Consider the following 17,411-nt stretch of genomic DNA (forward strand, 5'->3'; position numbering starts at 1 on the left):
AAATAAATTTGTAGAGACCTAGAATCTCCTGTGGAAGTTGTTTCTGTGCCTAAAGATTAGCTTGTTTTTAATTTCCCATACTCACTGAGGACTCAATATTTTTAAAAATCTTGTTTAAGGGTGGCACTGTGGTTTAATGTAAAACATATAGGACTGGGTAGTGATGTGGCTATTCAGTTTCCTAGTTGTATAACCTTGGGAAGATTACTTAGATTAGTTAAATCAAGTTTACTCTTTGTAAAATGTAATTATAATGATTAAGTGAAATAAAATGTCTAAAGCACTTAACACAATGTCTGACAGAGAGTAAGTTCTCTACACTTAAGAGCATCTCCTTCCAGAAGTAGGCTTCTGATTAATTATTGTTTTAACTATATAATTTATACATAATTATAATTTTTGTTTCCTTTCTCTTTTCTCATATTTACAAGGAAATCACTATGCTCACTATTTGTTCATATGCATTTGTCCCTAAGCATATATCTTAACTAATCTAAAGACCCATATTTATTGAATTTTTGGAATGACTAGCAAATTTCTCACAGCTCTCTCCCTAATCCACAGTAGCTTAGTTTACAAAAATTAAACATAAGCTTATGATATGTGTCTTTCCCACCCGGTCATCTCTGCAGTCTTTTCTTGTCTGTAAACCAGCTGTTTGAGGCTTTGGTTAGACATAGTCAGTGCCATATAGTCATAGTATATTATCTTTATGTCAAGGGCATGAGTCTTGGGCAAGCATTTCACCTTGTTTGTGCAGTACTAATTTCCACGAACCACAAAAACACCGTGGAGGTATTGATTTTATGAACACTATACCTTCTTTGCAGTGAAGATAGATTTTATGGTGACAGAGGATGTTCTCAAGATATGGTGAGTTTTACTGTAATATGTTGTCAAATTCAGCCATTTCCCATGGACAACTTAGAGAACTTAAGGACTCTGCAGAGAAGAGTCAACAGGCTGGACTGTCCCCTAGTGCTACTACCCAAACAATACCAGCATAAAGAAAATGGTCAAATTTCTGGTCATAATGACAGAGTAGTGAGCTTTTATAGAAAACAGAAGCAAAATAAACCATGTTGAATAATGTATTACTTTATAAACACAATCATAAAGTGTCACAAAACACAATCATAATGTGTTATGGTGCCAGTTTGGGATGAAGGTCCCACTGCTGCCCAGTTCTGCTGTCATTGGCTGCAGGGCCACAGCAGGCGAAGATCACCAAGTGCAGTCAGTACCCTGATCACCAGTCTCCCATTAGTAATGTGCTTAGCCTGTTCCTTCCTGCTGCCTGAAGATAATCATCAATGTCTGGCAGCTCCACATCTGAATACTCTGTTTATTTTGTCTGTAGACTACACAACTGCAAAGAAAAGCCTAGGCTTTTAATACATATTCCAGTACCAGTTTATAAAAGTGAAAACAAGTTAGATAGTGATGTATTTTTTGGAAGGTTCTTTTCAAGCCAGCTGTGGATGAGAAGGTCCAATTTGCATTGAAACGGCTAACGAGAACTCAGGGAAATCCCATCTGGTTTGGAGAAGAGTGAAAGAAAATAAAACAGAACAGAGAATGCCATGCTTCAATAATTAGTTTACAAAACATTTACCCGGCAACTCATGTGGGCAAAGAACCACGATAGGAGCTATGGAGAGCTGCAAGAAGAAAGCAAAGTGGCCTCCCTTTACTACTGATTTGTGTGAGTTTCTTATAAATTTTTAATTTTTACCCCTATCAGATATGTGGTTTGCAATTATTTTTTTCCCAGTTTGTAGGCTGTCTTTTCATTTTATTGACTATTTCCTTTCTTGTGCAGAAGCCTTTTAGTTTGATGCAAACTTTTTAAAGATTACTTTGGCTTCAGTATGGAGGATGGATTTTAGAGAGCCAACAGTGAGGGGGATCATTTGGGAGGCTGTTGCAGAGTCCAAGCAAGGGATAATGGTGGTGTACACTAGGGCTCGAGTAGTGACACTGAAGAAAAGGGAACACGTGAGGAATTTATTGCCAAGGTAGAGTCAGCAGTACTTCTTGGTACGCTGGTTATTGATAGGTGATTATAGGGAATGGATTAGGAGGACTGTGGATCCTAGTGCTGTATAGCTGTTTTCTCTGTACCGCTGGGGGAGAGGAGTTGAAGTATAAGGGATTTAGGGACAAAAGTGGAGCTATGCCAGAGAGAGAAAGGCTGCAGAAATGGAAGACTCCCAGGCACCTCTCAGCCTCCTGTTGTTAGCTTTGGGGTTGCTGATGTCATTCTCCTTATCTTTCACAAGCATAGCATTCTATTATTTTCCCTTCCTCAGTTGCTAAGAAACCTGTGCAGGGAAAGATGTGACTGTTGAAGCTAGAGCCCCAAGGCCATGAGGAGGGAGTGAGTTCTGACCGGCATTCCTACAAAGCCCTAAGTTACACATAGAGACAAGACTAAGAATAGAGGAGTAGTTGCTATGTTCTTGCCTTTGAATGCTATTCACATTGTTTGTTCACTTTGTTTCACTTTATCCCACTCTATGCTAGAAGGATTCAAAATAAGCCTAAAGATCCAGCCTGTGCATCAAGGAGCTTTATGTTAATCTTTTTCTGTTGCTTGTAACATAAATACCTGAACTTGGGTAATTTATAAAGAAACAATATTTATTGCTTACAGTTTCAGAGGCAGGGAAGTCCAAAGTCCAGGGAACACATCTGATGAGGGCCTTCTTTGGTGGATGGTTACAGCAATACAGAGTGTCACATGGCAGATGGCTGAACAGAGAGAGAGAGAGAGAGAGAGAAAGGGAGCATCTCATGTGCTCTCCTTTTAAAGCCATCAGAATCATGCCTGTGACCATCATTAAACCATCAAATGGATTAATCCATTCACTATGCCATGGTCCTCACAATCTAATCAACTATTCAAGGCCCCACCTCTCAATTATCATAATAGTATTTTCTACCATCAACAGTTACAGTAGGGTTTAAGCTTCAATGAGTTTGGGGGGACATTCAATCCATAGCAACATTATAACACCCTTGATGAAGAAAGACTTACTTACACGAATACCTGATTAGCATTAAAACAAAATTAAAAGATGAATATTAATTCGTAGAAATTTCTTAAATGGGTTTTACCTTTTGAGGATTAACACATTTGGGAGAAAGGAGCTAAAATACTACCTTGACCCTCCATTTCTTTGTATCATCTTACCCCGCAGTTCTAATGTCTGTGGGATAGGTGTTTCCAAGCAACTGAATGAGATTTCCCCCTTCATCATCATGTCCTTTATTATTTTCAGTAGCACCAAGTAGTGCTGAGCTCATAAAATATAGCTAATAACATCTTGCGTTTGGATGAAATATTTTATAGTTTTCAAAGTGATTTTACATGTGACACTCACAAATTTGTGAGTTAGAGAGGACAGAAGGTTTTATGATTGTATAAATGAGGAAAGTGAGGCTCTATGGGTTGGGATGGGCAACAGGTGATTTATCTCAAAACACATAGTTTGATAGATGGAGGGCAGGAGCTCACCCCCAGGTCTGTCCTGTTGCTACAAAATAAAGACATTCTTAACGGAAACATCTAAATAAGACCTCTTCTGGGCTTAACTCTAACCCACAAGAAGAGTGAAAGAGGTAATTATAAAATTACATGCAGAAATAACAAAGACCATTTAATGAGGTTGGAGGATCACTTGAGCCCAGGAGTTATGGGCTGCAGTGCCCTATGTCAGTGGGTGTCTGCACTAAGTGCAACATCAGTGTAGTGACCTCCCGGGAGTGGGGGACTGACAGGTTACCTATGGAGGGGTAAACTGGCCCAGGATGGAAATGGAGCAGGTCAAAACTCCCCTGCTGGTCAGTGGTAGGATCATGCCAGTGAACAACCACTGCACTCCAGCCTGGGCAACACAGTGAGAACCCATCTCTAAAAATAATAAAAATTAAAACTAAGAAAAAAAAGATGAGCCAATCAAACTTTAGGAATTTATTATTATTGGAGGGGGTGGGAAACAGGAGTTGGAAAGAAGCAGTAGGAATAATGGCTATTTGGGTTAGGCTTCTGGATTGAGGTTATTCTTGTTTGATGATAGGCAGATACTCCAAGAACCCCACTTGGAGCAGCCTTTAATTGTCTGCGACTCGGCCTCCTCTGCAGAATATGAAACCTTCATTTTACAGCTAGCAGCCTTGAAGACAATAGTGACAAACATTTGTAAAGCCTTTTAGAATTTATAAGCACTTCTGCATTCAAAATCTCATTAGTCTTACAAACCTACCCTGTCAGATAGGTTAGTTGATCAGACATTACGATCTCTATATTACACATCAGGAAACAAATTCAGAGAGATTAACTGATTTGTTCCATGTCTTGACAAGTTCCTTGCAGTATAACTGATACTAGAACTTAGGCTTCCTGACTCTAAAGTTTCTATCCCGTATGGTAGGTTTCAGGCACAAGGCGAGTCATTGTTGCAATGCATGATTTTAATGCCTTTATGGAAGTTATAGGCTAGTGTGGGGCTAAAAAGGTAAGCAATTAAATATATTAATTCATTTATTCATCCACTAGTTCATTAAATAAACATATGAATGATTATTAGTATTCTAATTAGTAGGAAAAACAAACATAGACAAGACACTATCCTTGTCCTGAATTTAATAGGACAAACATTAAATGCGTTGGAGTGCTGCATCAGTAGAAATCTGTGCAGGGTAGAATAGGGTCACAAAGAAGAATGGAGATTGTGGGACAGAATTACAGGTACAGGTCGAATTCATGTCAATGTAAGGAGCAAAGCCATTAATTTAAGGTCCTTCCAAATCTAAACATTCAACAATCTTACCAATTTTTAAAATGTAATCCCACCCTTTTAAAGTTTTATCCATTCTTATCCACCTTAAATTTAAAGAATTATTGTAAACTGGGCAAATGGATCATCAATACAAAAATACAGTTGTAAGTATTGGATTTGATGGCATCCTAGGCTCTCTCTTCCCTCCTGACAGTTTAGTTTTTCTCTCCTTTCCTATCTACTGCAATTAGGTGTGGAAACTGAGTTTGGAAACAGATAGTACCTGAACTTTTTACTTGGGATATTTTTGTTTAGCATTAAAAACAAAGCATTTTTTTTTTTATTTAGAAACAAATACCATGTATGAAACAGACTCCTTCAGCCCTTCTCCGAGCACCACCCATATCTGGGGAAGAAGCTGTAGAAGTCCAGGTAGACGCAGGACTCTTTTTGTAACACAGGTGATAGCTGTCCTCACATTCCCGGGATTCTACATCCATGCATAGACTCTCCATTTTCATTCCAAACTGTGACTCAGAACTGAGCCACTGATTGTCTCTGAAAAATCTCTCCCTTTGCTCCCTGGACATGCAAAATCAGAATCAATGAAAATGTTTTTGTATGTTTCATAGGAGGGACAGATGTAGAGGATGACCTCATATTTGATGTAAAAAATCTTAAACGTTCTCATTAAGTATTTGTTCTCCCAACTCCTTTCTTTCTCAACCCTCCCTGCTTCTAATTTTTAAAGTCTTTCTCTAGTGTTAAACTAAGACTCTTGAAGTGGTCCTTTCTTCCTTCCTCTCTCTGTATTTTCCCTGAGAAATTTAAAATACTTAATGTCATGCAAAGTACTTCCTTTGGGCCTTTCTGTGGAACCTCACCAGTATGCATTGAAGACAATGTCCCCTAGCAAGGAGGACATACTCTCCCAGAGAGGTGGGTTTGCGACTTGAGTTACTTGAGTGTGTCTTTGGGCTTCTCAAGATCAACTCCAAGCAGGTTAGAAACTTCTTTTTTTGAAGCAATTGAACTCTCCAAGACGAATTCTGATTTATGTAATTTCATCATATTGCATTTGATGTTTTTAAAAGTTTGATTTTACATTTAGATAGTGTTATTAGGACATAATGGGATAAAAAATGGTTGAATTTTGAAATATTTCAAATCAAGTTATTGTATTATTTGTTTTCAATGGCAAACATAACCCCAATGCATTCTTAATATTCAATAGAGACACAAATCCAAAACCACAGTTATTGATAATAAAAGTACAGTGTAGATAGCCAACGAAAGATGAAATCGAAGCTGTGACATGATTGTGAACTACTAGCAATGTGATTTTGTATCTTACATGAGAGACTGGACATGCTTTGTGTTAACTTTTATTGTAAAAATGGTGGACTTCTATTATAAAAATGCATATGCACAATATTCAGGTTGTGTTGGCTTTATTTGAAACTATGGCTTCCATGAGTTTTAAAAAATACATATTTTACTTGCAAAGTGACAACCCTAAATTTTGGCATGTTCAATTGTTTAAACCAGTGATTTGTAGAATGTAAGTGGTATCCTACTATAAGAGTTTTAGAACAGGCAATTTTGAAATAGGTAAATTACTCAGTAGAAATCTTAGCAGACCCAAATTGCTGATATATCTTCCTCCAAACACCTCTTATTATCCAGTAGTATGTACACACTGGAAGTGTCTTATTCTTTAAGTCTCACACTTAAACCAGCTGTGTCTTACTTTTAAAAATTGCCTAAAGAACAAAAAATAGTACATATGAATATTCACCAAAACTAACTTTGTTCTACAGAAGTCACTCAGTGCCATGTGAGATTATATGAACATTTATAGAATAATAAAATTCAGTGTTGAAAGTATAATTAGTCAAAAAAAAAATCAACTAAATGGCAACAAGGGTTTTTCTTTTTCTGTATTATTGGGATTTCTTTCTCCTCCTAAAACCTTCCAGCTGCCCTTTGTGAAGTTCCCAGAATAATGATTAACATTATTAAACCAGAGACTAAAAATCTTGGTACGGACTGACCCATGGGGACACATTACTATAATTATTTTAAAATAAAATAATAAAAGGGGCGTCCCACAGGAGGCAAAAGTTGGACTCATTCTATTTGTCAAAGTCACCCCAAAAAGTTCTTAGAAGTGATTGGAATTGGCTGTCAGAACTAGGTACTCCTAAGTGTCTTGCCTTTGTGGTTCGCCTACCCGGGTTTCCCAGTCCCTGGTTGAACATTAACGTTCTCACAGGGATATAATATTGAATATAACTCTTGTGATCTCTTCCAGTAGAGGCTGAGGCCATTCCTAAAAACTTTTTTCCAATGTCCCTCCTATAGTATCTTCCTCTCATGTGCGTGCACACACACACACACACACACTCTCTCTCTCTCTCTCTCTCTTTTCTACTTTTCTCAGCGTAGATTGAATGGAACATTTTGTTACCCACATTGTCATATTGGTCTCTAGAAGACTGTCATAGTTTTCCCCAATGTAGTTCATTTCATGACTATCCTGTAGCTTACAGACAATGATACTGTGCTTTTTGGAATGGAGAAGGGTTTGGTCACTATTACTAAATTTTTGGCTTTTTTAAATTGGCTATTCCTCCAATTACCAGGCTTATTTTTTTAACACCCTATTATCGTCCATGGTTCCCTGTCAGTTTGGCAAAGCACAAGAATACTCATAGAGAGGAATGTTAATTATACTCCTCTGTGCCTTATATGCCTTCTAAGACTATGAATCAATATGGGATAAGTTTCCTAAAGCAGAACTCATGAACTCATATATGTTTCTTACCTCAATTCCTGCCACTACAGACTCTACTTCAACCTCCAACACACACACACACGCACACACACACACACACACACACACACACACATGCTTTCCTTCATATTGCAAGAAGCCTTGGGATGTCCTTTACCCCTACTGGAAAAGCATGAAACAAAATAGTACCTTTCTCCCACCCCCAAATCAGTTTTGTCTTGCTCACCTCTCCCTAACCTTAGCTTGCTGTCCTGTTTTTCTATTTTCCCTAAATGCAACTTACTTTAAGCATGTGTTAACTTGATTGGCATCTCTACGGTTAAAGGATAATAGACAATAACCCATTGTTAGTCTAGTCACTTTCTTCTCTTTTAAATATCTACTTATGACGTACATCCAGACTGCACGCCCTTTTTATTTCTTTTAAAGAGGAAATTTTTTTAAAAAATTAAAGAAAACACAAAATTTGTTTTTAAAGAAAATGCAAAATTTGTTTTTAATTTTGGCTATCACAAAAAGGGGAATCAACAAGCCAGAAAAAGCAAAGGATAAAAAAAAAAAATGAAAAGAAAAGCGTGTCCCCTGACTGCCGTCTGTGCCTTCTCAGCGTGTGCATCTGGTTGTTCATCTCTGAAAGTGTGTGAAATACTTTTTTCTTTAAATTTTTTTTGTTATTTTCTCCCTTCTTGTTTGGAAATTAAGTGCTTTTTGTATTATATATATCTATCTATATATATAAATCAATGTGTTTCTTTTTAATTGCTAGAAATTTAGATTTGGTTTTATCCAAAATTATGAGAAAAAAAAAGTTATGAATTGTTTTCTGCAATTTGCCCCACTCCCTCTTTAAATGTGGAACAACTTCAGCTGCAGAATCCCCACACCCCCATCTTTCAAATTAGCCTCGTCTTATTGCAAATGGCAGCATGCAACATGGTTGGCTTCAGGAAGATGGATGGTGTCATTTAAACAATACCATTTCTCTCTAGGGAAGTAATTAGCAACCCAGCATGTGGGCTCCTTATACAGCATCACCTTCCAATCAACTCTGCAGATCTCTAAACCCCCCAACTCTAGATGGGACTGGGTGGCTGCCGATGAAGTTGTTCAACTTGAATGCATAAATCTAGTCTCCTTTTTTGCTTTTAACCTTTTGATCATGATTATTAGTATTATTATTTTATATATTTTGGCTATTTTTAGTAGAAAAAAGTTTAACTGTTTTTATTACTTAAAAGTCTTAATGAAACTGTAATGATTTTTGGAGTAATTGCATGTTGAAGAAGTTGCAGCTTAGGGTGTGTGAGATTGTCAGTGTTAGAGTTCTGTTTTTTATTTCCATAGATGGGCATGTGTAGGCTCATTTGTTTTTGTATATTGCCCATCCCTTCCTTACAGCCAGAAGCTCTAATGCAGCTAGATCACTCCGTGCCGCCCTTACATGGACATGGCGACTCACTTACACATTTACTCCCATCATCTTCATCTCCTGTGTAGTACACTCATAGATACAACCCTCCCCTTTCTGCATCTTTCCTTCCCATACTCCCCCTTTCTTTAGCATTGTTAAAATTTATGTACTGTCATCCATCCCCTTAAATTAAAGAAAGTCTAAAATTTGTCAAAAAGACAAAAAAATTCAATATGTATCTGAAAACCTATAACAATGCAGAATTCAAAACCCTTTAGATTCAGATTTTTTGTGAAGGCAAATTATAAAAGTGAACAGGTTTTTTTAAAAATTTTTTTTTCAATTGTACCAATTGGAATTATTTTAAATTCAAAATTGATGCCCTTCCAAGCTCCCAAAAGTAAAAATTTGTTAAAGTGCAGATTTTTTTTTTCTTTTCATGTTATGTGGTGTGGATGTATGTGTTGTTGCCTCCCTGTATCATCCTCTGTTGTAAATGATTATATTTTAAAAATTAGACATTTTGCTCAAAAGTTTTTAAGAAATGACAACAAAAAAGCAAGTTACAAGAATGTGGCAATTCTATTTGTCCAAGAGCATTCTTACACAACTTTCTTTTGTAAATTTTTCTTTCATGCCAAAAAACATGCGGGCAATTTGTTGATGTAAGTTGACTATAAATTAATATGGTATGCTTTTTTAATTTAAATTATTTTGCTTGTATGGAAATGATTTCTCACTTTGTTTTCCAAAAACAGCCTCTATTTTTTTTTTATTTGCTTTTACTTTTCTTTATGTTCTTATATTGTGAATGCCTTGCTGATGTTATTTTCCCTCCTTCCCTCCAGCTTACTTTGGCTATGAAGTTGATTTTGTTTTCTACTATGTGATTGTAAAGACTGTATTAAATATTTTATTTCATTTGCGTCCATTTGCTTAATTTTCACTGTTATGTTTTGTGCTGAATTGCTTCTAATGATCCTTTTGAATTCTATTCTTGGTAGAAGAGTGTGGATAAATTGTCCTTACTGTCCAAAGAAAGCCTAGCCTCTTCGCCTGAACTCTTTTTATTACTAACTTAAAAGCCTTGAAAGTATCGGTAGGCTCTACAGTGGGATATTAAAATTGGTTACAACCTATGGGAGGCCTGAGCCCCCAAAGAAAATGAGCAAAGTTAGCTCCAAGTGTTATCAGTGGTAATTGCATCCTTATTTAATTCCTCAGAAGGCATGCAGAGAAATAAGCTCTTTAATTCATTTTTCTTCAGCAAAGGGGAAATAAGGTACTCTTAAGTGACTATGGCAGAGTTTGGTTATCCAGGATTATACTATTACCATCACCACAGGCTACAACTGAGAACAAAGACATCACGAATCCCAGGTGTCTAGAGTGTTGTTCTATGATACTGATGCCTCCTAACATATAGAACTAACTACTGGCAAACACACACACACACACACACACACACACACACACACAAAAGACACACATTCTCTCTTCTCTCCCCCTCTCCTTTGTCTTTCTCTCCTTCTCCCTTTCTATTAATAGTTGTCATCCCTCTCAAGGACTTAATCAGGTAAGCTTTAAAAAGATATTAAGATCTACTAAGAAGAAACATGATGATTTCCAAATCTAAAGTTTGACTTAGGAAATATTTCAGGTAGGTACCGCTATCGTATTCTCTAGGGTGAGAATATTCCTTGACCTTAAGGTTATTTGGATCAATGCTGCCAATCTTAACATAAGATTGATAAGAAGCACTCTAATATTTTTTTAATAAAGAAAATACTTGTTTAGTGTTATCTGAAACTATTATTGAAATATCAAACTGAACGATGGACAATCGATATTTTTCCAACCCAGCAGCTTAATGAATTCTCTACCTCAATTTATGTGATTTTGTACTGTTTGACATGTTGGATATTATTTTAGGTTTAAAACTAAGAACTTCTTAAATGGAGTGTTAGTTTATCTAATTATATTAAAACCTTTTATTTCTGTGGAAGAACCTACCTAAAGTCAGAAGAAAGTGATTGATGATTTAATTTTTATAGCTCAAAAATATTATTGGATCTAATAATACTAGCAATTGGCATTTCTGAGTAGCAGTAGGCACTATGCTAAATAGTTACCAAATATTTTAATATTCACATTGATGGTTTGAGGTAGGCTGTTATTCTTCCTATTTTACATAGAATTTGAGAAATGTGACCAAAGTCATATGGCTAGTAAACAGCAAATTTCTGATGCTAACTTGAGTTTGAGTGACTTGAGAGGCAAAGCTCTTAGTCAATAAACAAATGAAAAACTCCACTGGACTCCACTGTACATTCCATATTTTACACTGTTTAATGATATCAAGGGGCTTTGGTTCATCTCATCTGGGCATTTGTCGAAAAATAGAATCTGTAGCCTTTCAAAATCAAACCCATTTCAGGCAAACCATTTGCTTTAAGTGGGGATGGGAAATGGCCTACCTAGAAATTTTCATCATGCTTAAATATGTTATACTTAAATATAAGTTGAGCCCATATCTTAACTCAAAAACACTCGAGTTTTTCTGTTGTCTTCTTCCCAGGTACTTGCCATGTTTGTCCTTGACTTTTTTCTGCAGGAGGCTGGAGAGCAATTTCATGGTAGCAAGCTTTGTGACATTTGTGTGCTGCAAGTACACACTCCTATGGCACCAAATCGCTAAACAGATGTCTTTGAACAGCTAGCTTAGTGGGAGAAAGAATGATTTCTCCCCATTATGTGTACATTTCCAAGCAGAGAATTAGAATAACACAAATACGAGATGAGGTAGAGATCCCAAATAGACATAACATAAATTCAGGAGAAATTGGAGACTGCTGTCCTCTCCCAGAGTCTCACTGTTCAGCATCATTATTTTGGTATACTTATGACCTATCAGACTCAAATATCTCCAGAGAGGCAAAGGTAGGAGCCACATGGAAACTTCATGCTAACACTCTTGTTTTTTTCAGATAACCCACTACATTCTCCATCACCTACAATGTTCTCATGGTTCAGAAGAGTTCTACTGAATTTTTAATACATGTTTTTTTCAATGGCAGAGAGAGCCCCTTGTGCTGGTTATCAGCCCTAGAAGCATGAGTTATCTATCTATAAATACAACTATAAAGCAAAAAAGCAGGGCAGCCTTCAGGACTAAAATAAATGTTTTATATCCCTAATAATCTCTCTAGTTTAAAGAAAAGCACAACCCTGCCAAAAAAAAAAGGGGGGGGGTATATATTCCCAATTTTAAAATATTAACTTTAAGGAATACAGATAGTTCTTATTTCAAAACAAAGAAAAATTCTGTGGATGGCATTGGAAATTAGGGTTTTGATGGAATACAGGTTTTGTATCACTCTGTCTATAACCCTGGATGACTTTAGGTTTGTTGATTCCATGAATACATTTGTAAGCATAGACATAGGGGTTGATCACTGACTCCACAATATTCGGGCAGTAAAAAAAAAAAAATATATATATATATATATATATATATATATATTATCAGTTGCAATACTTCTGAGGGTAGTCACTTTGGATTACACAAATAAACAAAAAATCTTAAATAGCCTCCCACAAACTAAGCGATTTCTGTTCATGATCTAATGCTGGTAGAAATACATCTCAATACATTTCAAATGATGTGTGATCTTGATCTCTCCAGTACATTACGATCATCTTAAATCTTAAAGATGGAATTTTATATTTAAACTGGTTATACACTCCAACTCATACATCTGTCCCAGACAGCTCTCCTGTTTACAATTATCTAAAAGTTTCTATCTATTTTCATTATAATTTGTAATAATAACCCCTGCATCCCAGTTGACTTCATTTTAAACCAAAGGCACTCTTCCAATTTCCTGAGATGCCAGGTAAGGGGGTTAATAAAAGATCTATAATTTCATTGATTAAAGACCAGCATAATTTGGGCTCACATTTTCCTGACAAAAGGCATCATTTATCATTTTTATCACTGCTACCAGGATTAGTAATGAAATAGCCAAGAAAACTGAAGATTAGTAGTTTTGACAGATTTTTTTATCTAAACTGTACAACAGCATACCCATCATTTTAGTTTTAAAATAAGCTCTTACATTTCACTTTGGACTCTCCAGTCTTTTAGAAGCTTTTTATGAATTCACAGACTTCAGAACCTCCTTTCCATGCCATTGCAAAAAGGGTTATTTTTATTAAAAAAAAAAATCTAAGAGAGATGTTTACATTAGGGTGTTGAATGAGAAGGAAATAGCAAAAGAAAGTGGAGTAATTGAATGCAGAGTGAGCAGTTGTAGATTTTGTAGATTTTAAACAACAAAGGCCCTGTGGAAACTTTAGCTAGGATTATAAAGAGAGAAAAACAACTAAAAAAAAAAAAAGGCAAATTTTAGACTCCAGTTGGGTGTCACAGATGGTACACTAAAATTGCAAATGAATGCCACTCAGTAATCATGAAGACAGTGATCTTAATCTCACTTAAAGGGACTCTAGCATCCTAGTGTTTGCCTTTATATTTAAATTATTTGTACCAAGGCTTTGTCTCCCAACAAATCAGTTATTCCTTATCTGTTAATCCAGTTTCCTCTCTGCTTACTCTACATGGGGTAGATTTTTGTTATTGCCGTAAGGAACAAATGATTCTTGGTATTTGTGCCAGAAAAGAACAGATATGCTAAACCTTTGTTTTAGTTAAGCTGGGTAAAAAAAATCCTGTCATTCCTAAGAAATCCCTAGGAAACCTTTGGACAGATTGCATGGGCCCTCACTTCTCTCTCATCGCTGCTCTCCTGTTGCTCAAACACTGCCCTCTTCCATGTATCACCTTAAATATCCCACTTGGGGCTCCCTACTAGAAGAATAAGAAAAAAAGTTGGCTCAGGGTTAGTTTTAGGACTAGTTTACCTTTAGGGAACTGCACTCCAGATCCCATTTATAAAAACTAGCTAAAGTGTGTAAATTATGCATTAAATAAGTTGCAAGGGACATGAATTATATATGTTCACAGTGTAAAAAACAGGCATGTTGGTTCAGTAAGGCAAGTCTGAAACTTTGGCAAATCTGCAAAAATCGTCTTGTTCAATAGTTTCAAATTCTGAGCACTAGAACAGAAGCTGGAGTTTAGAGCATAGGCCACAGTATCATCTTGAGATTCTCTGAAAGGTTCTTGTTCATTTCTCCACTTGTGGTAAAATTATCACTTAGGCCAGAGACGACAGCACTATGTCCTGTTGTCCTTTCCCTTCCAAATGACACACGTTGTATGCACTATCACCTTCCTCCCCAACTCCACTTCTTTCTGCATAATACAATGTTATTGGCCAAACAGGGAGGGAGTAAAGGTTTCTGACTTGGGTGCAAGCAGTTCTTCTCAGGTACTTTGAAAGTATGCAACAGCTTCCTTCCCAGGAGACCCTTCTCTCAACCCACCTGAAACCTGGACAATTTAGATGCAGCGCTTCTAATTGAGGCCCAGGCAATGTTTAAAGACACGAGGTGTGGAGAGCTGAATCAAAGAGTTCTAATTTGTGAATCAATCTTTATAGAAACATCTTGGAAGACTATGTAAGCTCAAAGGCTTGCCCTAGAATTTGCCGTGTTGAGCCACTGCAAATCCTTGTCAGTCTTTGTCACTCATAAGGGGGACATCTCAGCTATAGTCATGTCTACTAACAAATACTCAAACACTGACTATCCCATTGCAGTAAAGTTATTACCAATGACACAACACACAGGGAACGCTCTACCAGTTGAACGCTTAGTGACCTGGCTCAGAAAAAGGCCTTCAACAATAATATCACATTAGCATCTCAACTTCTAACTGGGGCAGGGAAACATTGTGCCATTCCTGCTAGAGGATTTTTTTTTTTTTTAAGTGATAGCTGGAATAAAGTTTTCTGATATAAATTCAATGAAAAGACACAATTACTTCTTGAGATTCTTCCTCTGCTTGGAAAATAACACTGTAAGGAGACACGGAAGAGACCCTGATTACCTTGCTGACATGGGTGAACAATAATCGTGCCCTTACCATTAGGTTAGCAACATCCACCCCAGAATACATGGGATATCCATGATTTACAAGGGAAGGCACTGTGATTTCATCAACTATTCTGAACTTTCTTCCCTGACTTAGTCGATGTGTTCGTAAGTGCAATAATGAGGGTCTATGGGTAAACTGATATATTTTTGCCACTGTAGATAAGAATACTGATTTTAAAAACTCACTTTCTTAAGTCAACATTTCTAAATCTAAAAGTAAGTTTCCAGCAAGTCATGGATATCAAGGCTGAGTATTTTTGAAATCTGGCCTCCAGCTCAGCGTATATTGCACATAGCATAAAAACAATGCATAAACATATATTAGACTAATGCAAGTCAAGTTGTCATTTAATAGGGGAATTTCTGGAAAAGCATAGTCAAAATGGGTTTGTTAGAAGTCACTGTCGCTTAGCTTATAGTACCTGAGGACTGCTATTAATAGTTTAAAATAAAAGGTAGTAACAAAGGAAAACACTAAAGTCTTTTACGTTCCTTGATCTTGGTCTCAATAACATGGAGAGTAGGTCATTCTCATCCTTGTGTAGGAAAATAAGTAAAAACTCAAGAAGGTGATAAAAGGAAGTCATGGGTACATTAATAAATTCACAAATTAAGCACACAATGTATGTGTGCCCACCTCCCCCCTCACACACACACACACACACACACACACACACACACACACACACACACACACACACAGACACACACACCCACACACAATTTTGACAGCCAATCAGTATTCGCAACAATACAGTTGATTGAATGTCATCGTTCCCAAAGCACATCCTGGAAACAGCATATTTGAATTCTACCTAAATAATTACTTGAGAGTATCTTTGAAATCTAAGCACCTGATCTAAGGATTTCAGGTTTGGGTGGCAAGAGGCACGTAATGAGCTCTAAAACCCGCCAAGAACAATTAGGCTACAACCAGAAAAGATCTATCCGTGGATCAGTTCATTTTACTATACTTTCTGAGGCATGACCTATAAACTCCGTTCTTTTGGGAATGACTATGAATTGTGTTTCCAACTATACTAATTCTGTTTTTCTTTTTCTTTTCAATCCCAGGAGGTGAATTAGTTATCCCTCTTCTTGTAGAAGACCCTTTAGCTACCCCTCCTATTGCTACTCGTGCACCTTCCATTACACTCCCCACTACCTTTCGCCCCCTCCTCACCATTATTGAGACCACCAAAGATTCCCTGTCCATGACCTCTGAGGCGGGGTTACCTTGCTTGTCGGACCAAGGCAGCGATGGTTGTGATGATGATGGCTTGGTGATATCTGGGTATGGCTCAGGGGAAACCTTTGACTCTAACCTGCCCCCTACTGATGATGAAGATTTTTACACCACCTTCTCCTTGGTAACAGATAAGAGTCTTTCCACTTCAATCTTCGAAGGTGGCTACAAAGCACATGCGCCCAAGTGGGAATCCAAGGACTTTAGACCTAACAAAGTCTCCGAAACTAGTAGGACTACTACCACATCTTTGTCCCCTGAGCTGATCCGCTTCACAGCTTCCTCCTCGTCTGGGATGGTGCCCAAATTGCCAGCTGGCAAAATGAATAACCGTGATCTCAAACCCCAGCCTGATCTAGTCTTGCTTCCGTTGCCCACTGCCTATGAGCTAGACAGCACCAAACTGAAGAGCCCACTAATTACTTCCCCCATGTTCCGTCATGTGCCCACAGCAAACCCCACGGAGCCGGGAATCAGACGGGTCCCGGGGGCCTCAGAGGTGATCCGGGAGTCGAGCAGCACAACAGGGATGGTCGTCGGCATTGTGGCTGCTGCCGCCCTGTGCATCTTGATCCTCCTGTACGCCATGTACAAGTACAGGAACAGGGACGAGGGGTCCTACCAGGTGGACGAGACGCGGAACTACATCAGCAACTCGGCGCAGAGCAATGGCACGCTCCTCAAGGAGAAGCAGCAGGGCTCCAAGGGCGGCCACAAGAAGCAGAAAAACAAGGACAGAGAGTACTATGTGTAAGCACGTGAATTCAAAACGGAATTATTTATACATCGATCGATAACTGCTTGGACCAGGAGATTTGACAGATGTCAGAACTGTGACAACTGGGAGATGGGGTATACCATCACTCTGGTGGGGAAAACCATTTTTAACAGGACACACACAAAGATGTATCTATGTATACAGTTCAGCCGTGGCTGCTAGGTTTCAGTCGTGGCTCGGAGACAGAAAGTTCTTTCTGCCCTGCTGTATCATAAAGCACACACTGAATGCTCTGGAGCGAGCCCATGGCTCCACCACTTCTGCAGACTTGGAAGCTTCCTTCTCTTGAGGACCTTTTACAAAAGGTAGAAGACTTCATGACTTACTTGTTCCAT

At 37.7% G+C, this 17,411-nt stretch overlaps 1 protein-coding gene across 9 annotated transcripts in view; it reads left to right on the top strand.

Annotated features, from left to right (window-relative positions):
- The window catches only part of NRXN3 (neurexin 3), a 1,519,487-nt gene extending 1,502,435 nt beyond the window's left edge, over nt 1-17,052 (top strand). For 6 of the 9 annotated variants that reach the window (XM_063091545.1, XM_063091547.1, XM_063091548.1 and 3 more), the window contains one exon: nt 16,751-17,052. In XM_063091545.1, the coding sequence (XP_062947615.1) occupies nt 16,751-17,052 (302 nt within the window). Of the gene's footprint in view, nt 1-16,126 lie in introns of all 9 variants that reach the window. The other 3 variants (XM_063091543.1, XM_063091544.1, XM_063091549.1) reach the window with 2 other exon arrangements.
- The last annotated feature ends 359 nt before the right edge of the window (nt 17,053-17,411 follow it).

This window comes from Cynocephalus volans, chromosome 3, assembly GCF_027409185.1.
Source record: "Cynocephalus volans isolate mCynVol1 chromosome 3, mCynVol1.pri, whole genome shotgun sequence".
Taxonomy (NCBI): domain Eukaryota; kingdom Metazoa; phylum Chordata; class Mammalia; order Dermoptera; family Cynocephalidae; genus Cynocephalus; species Cynocephalus volans.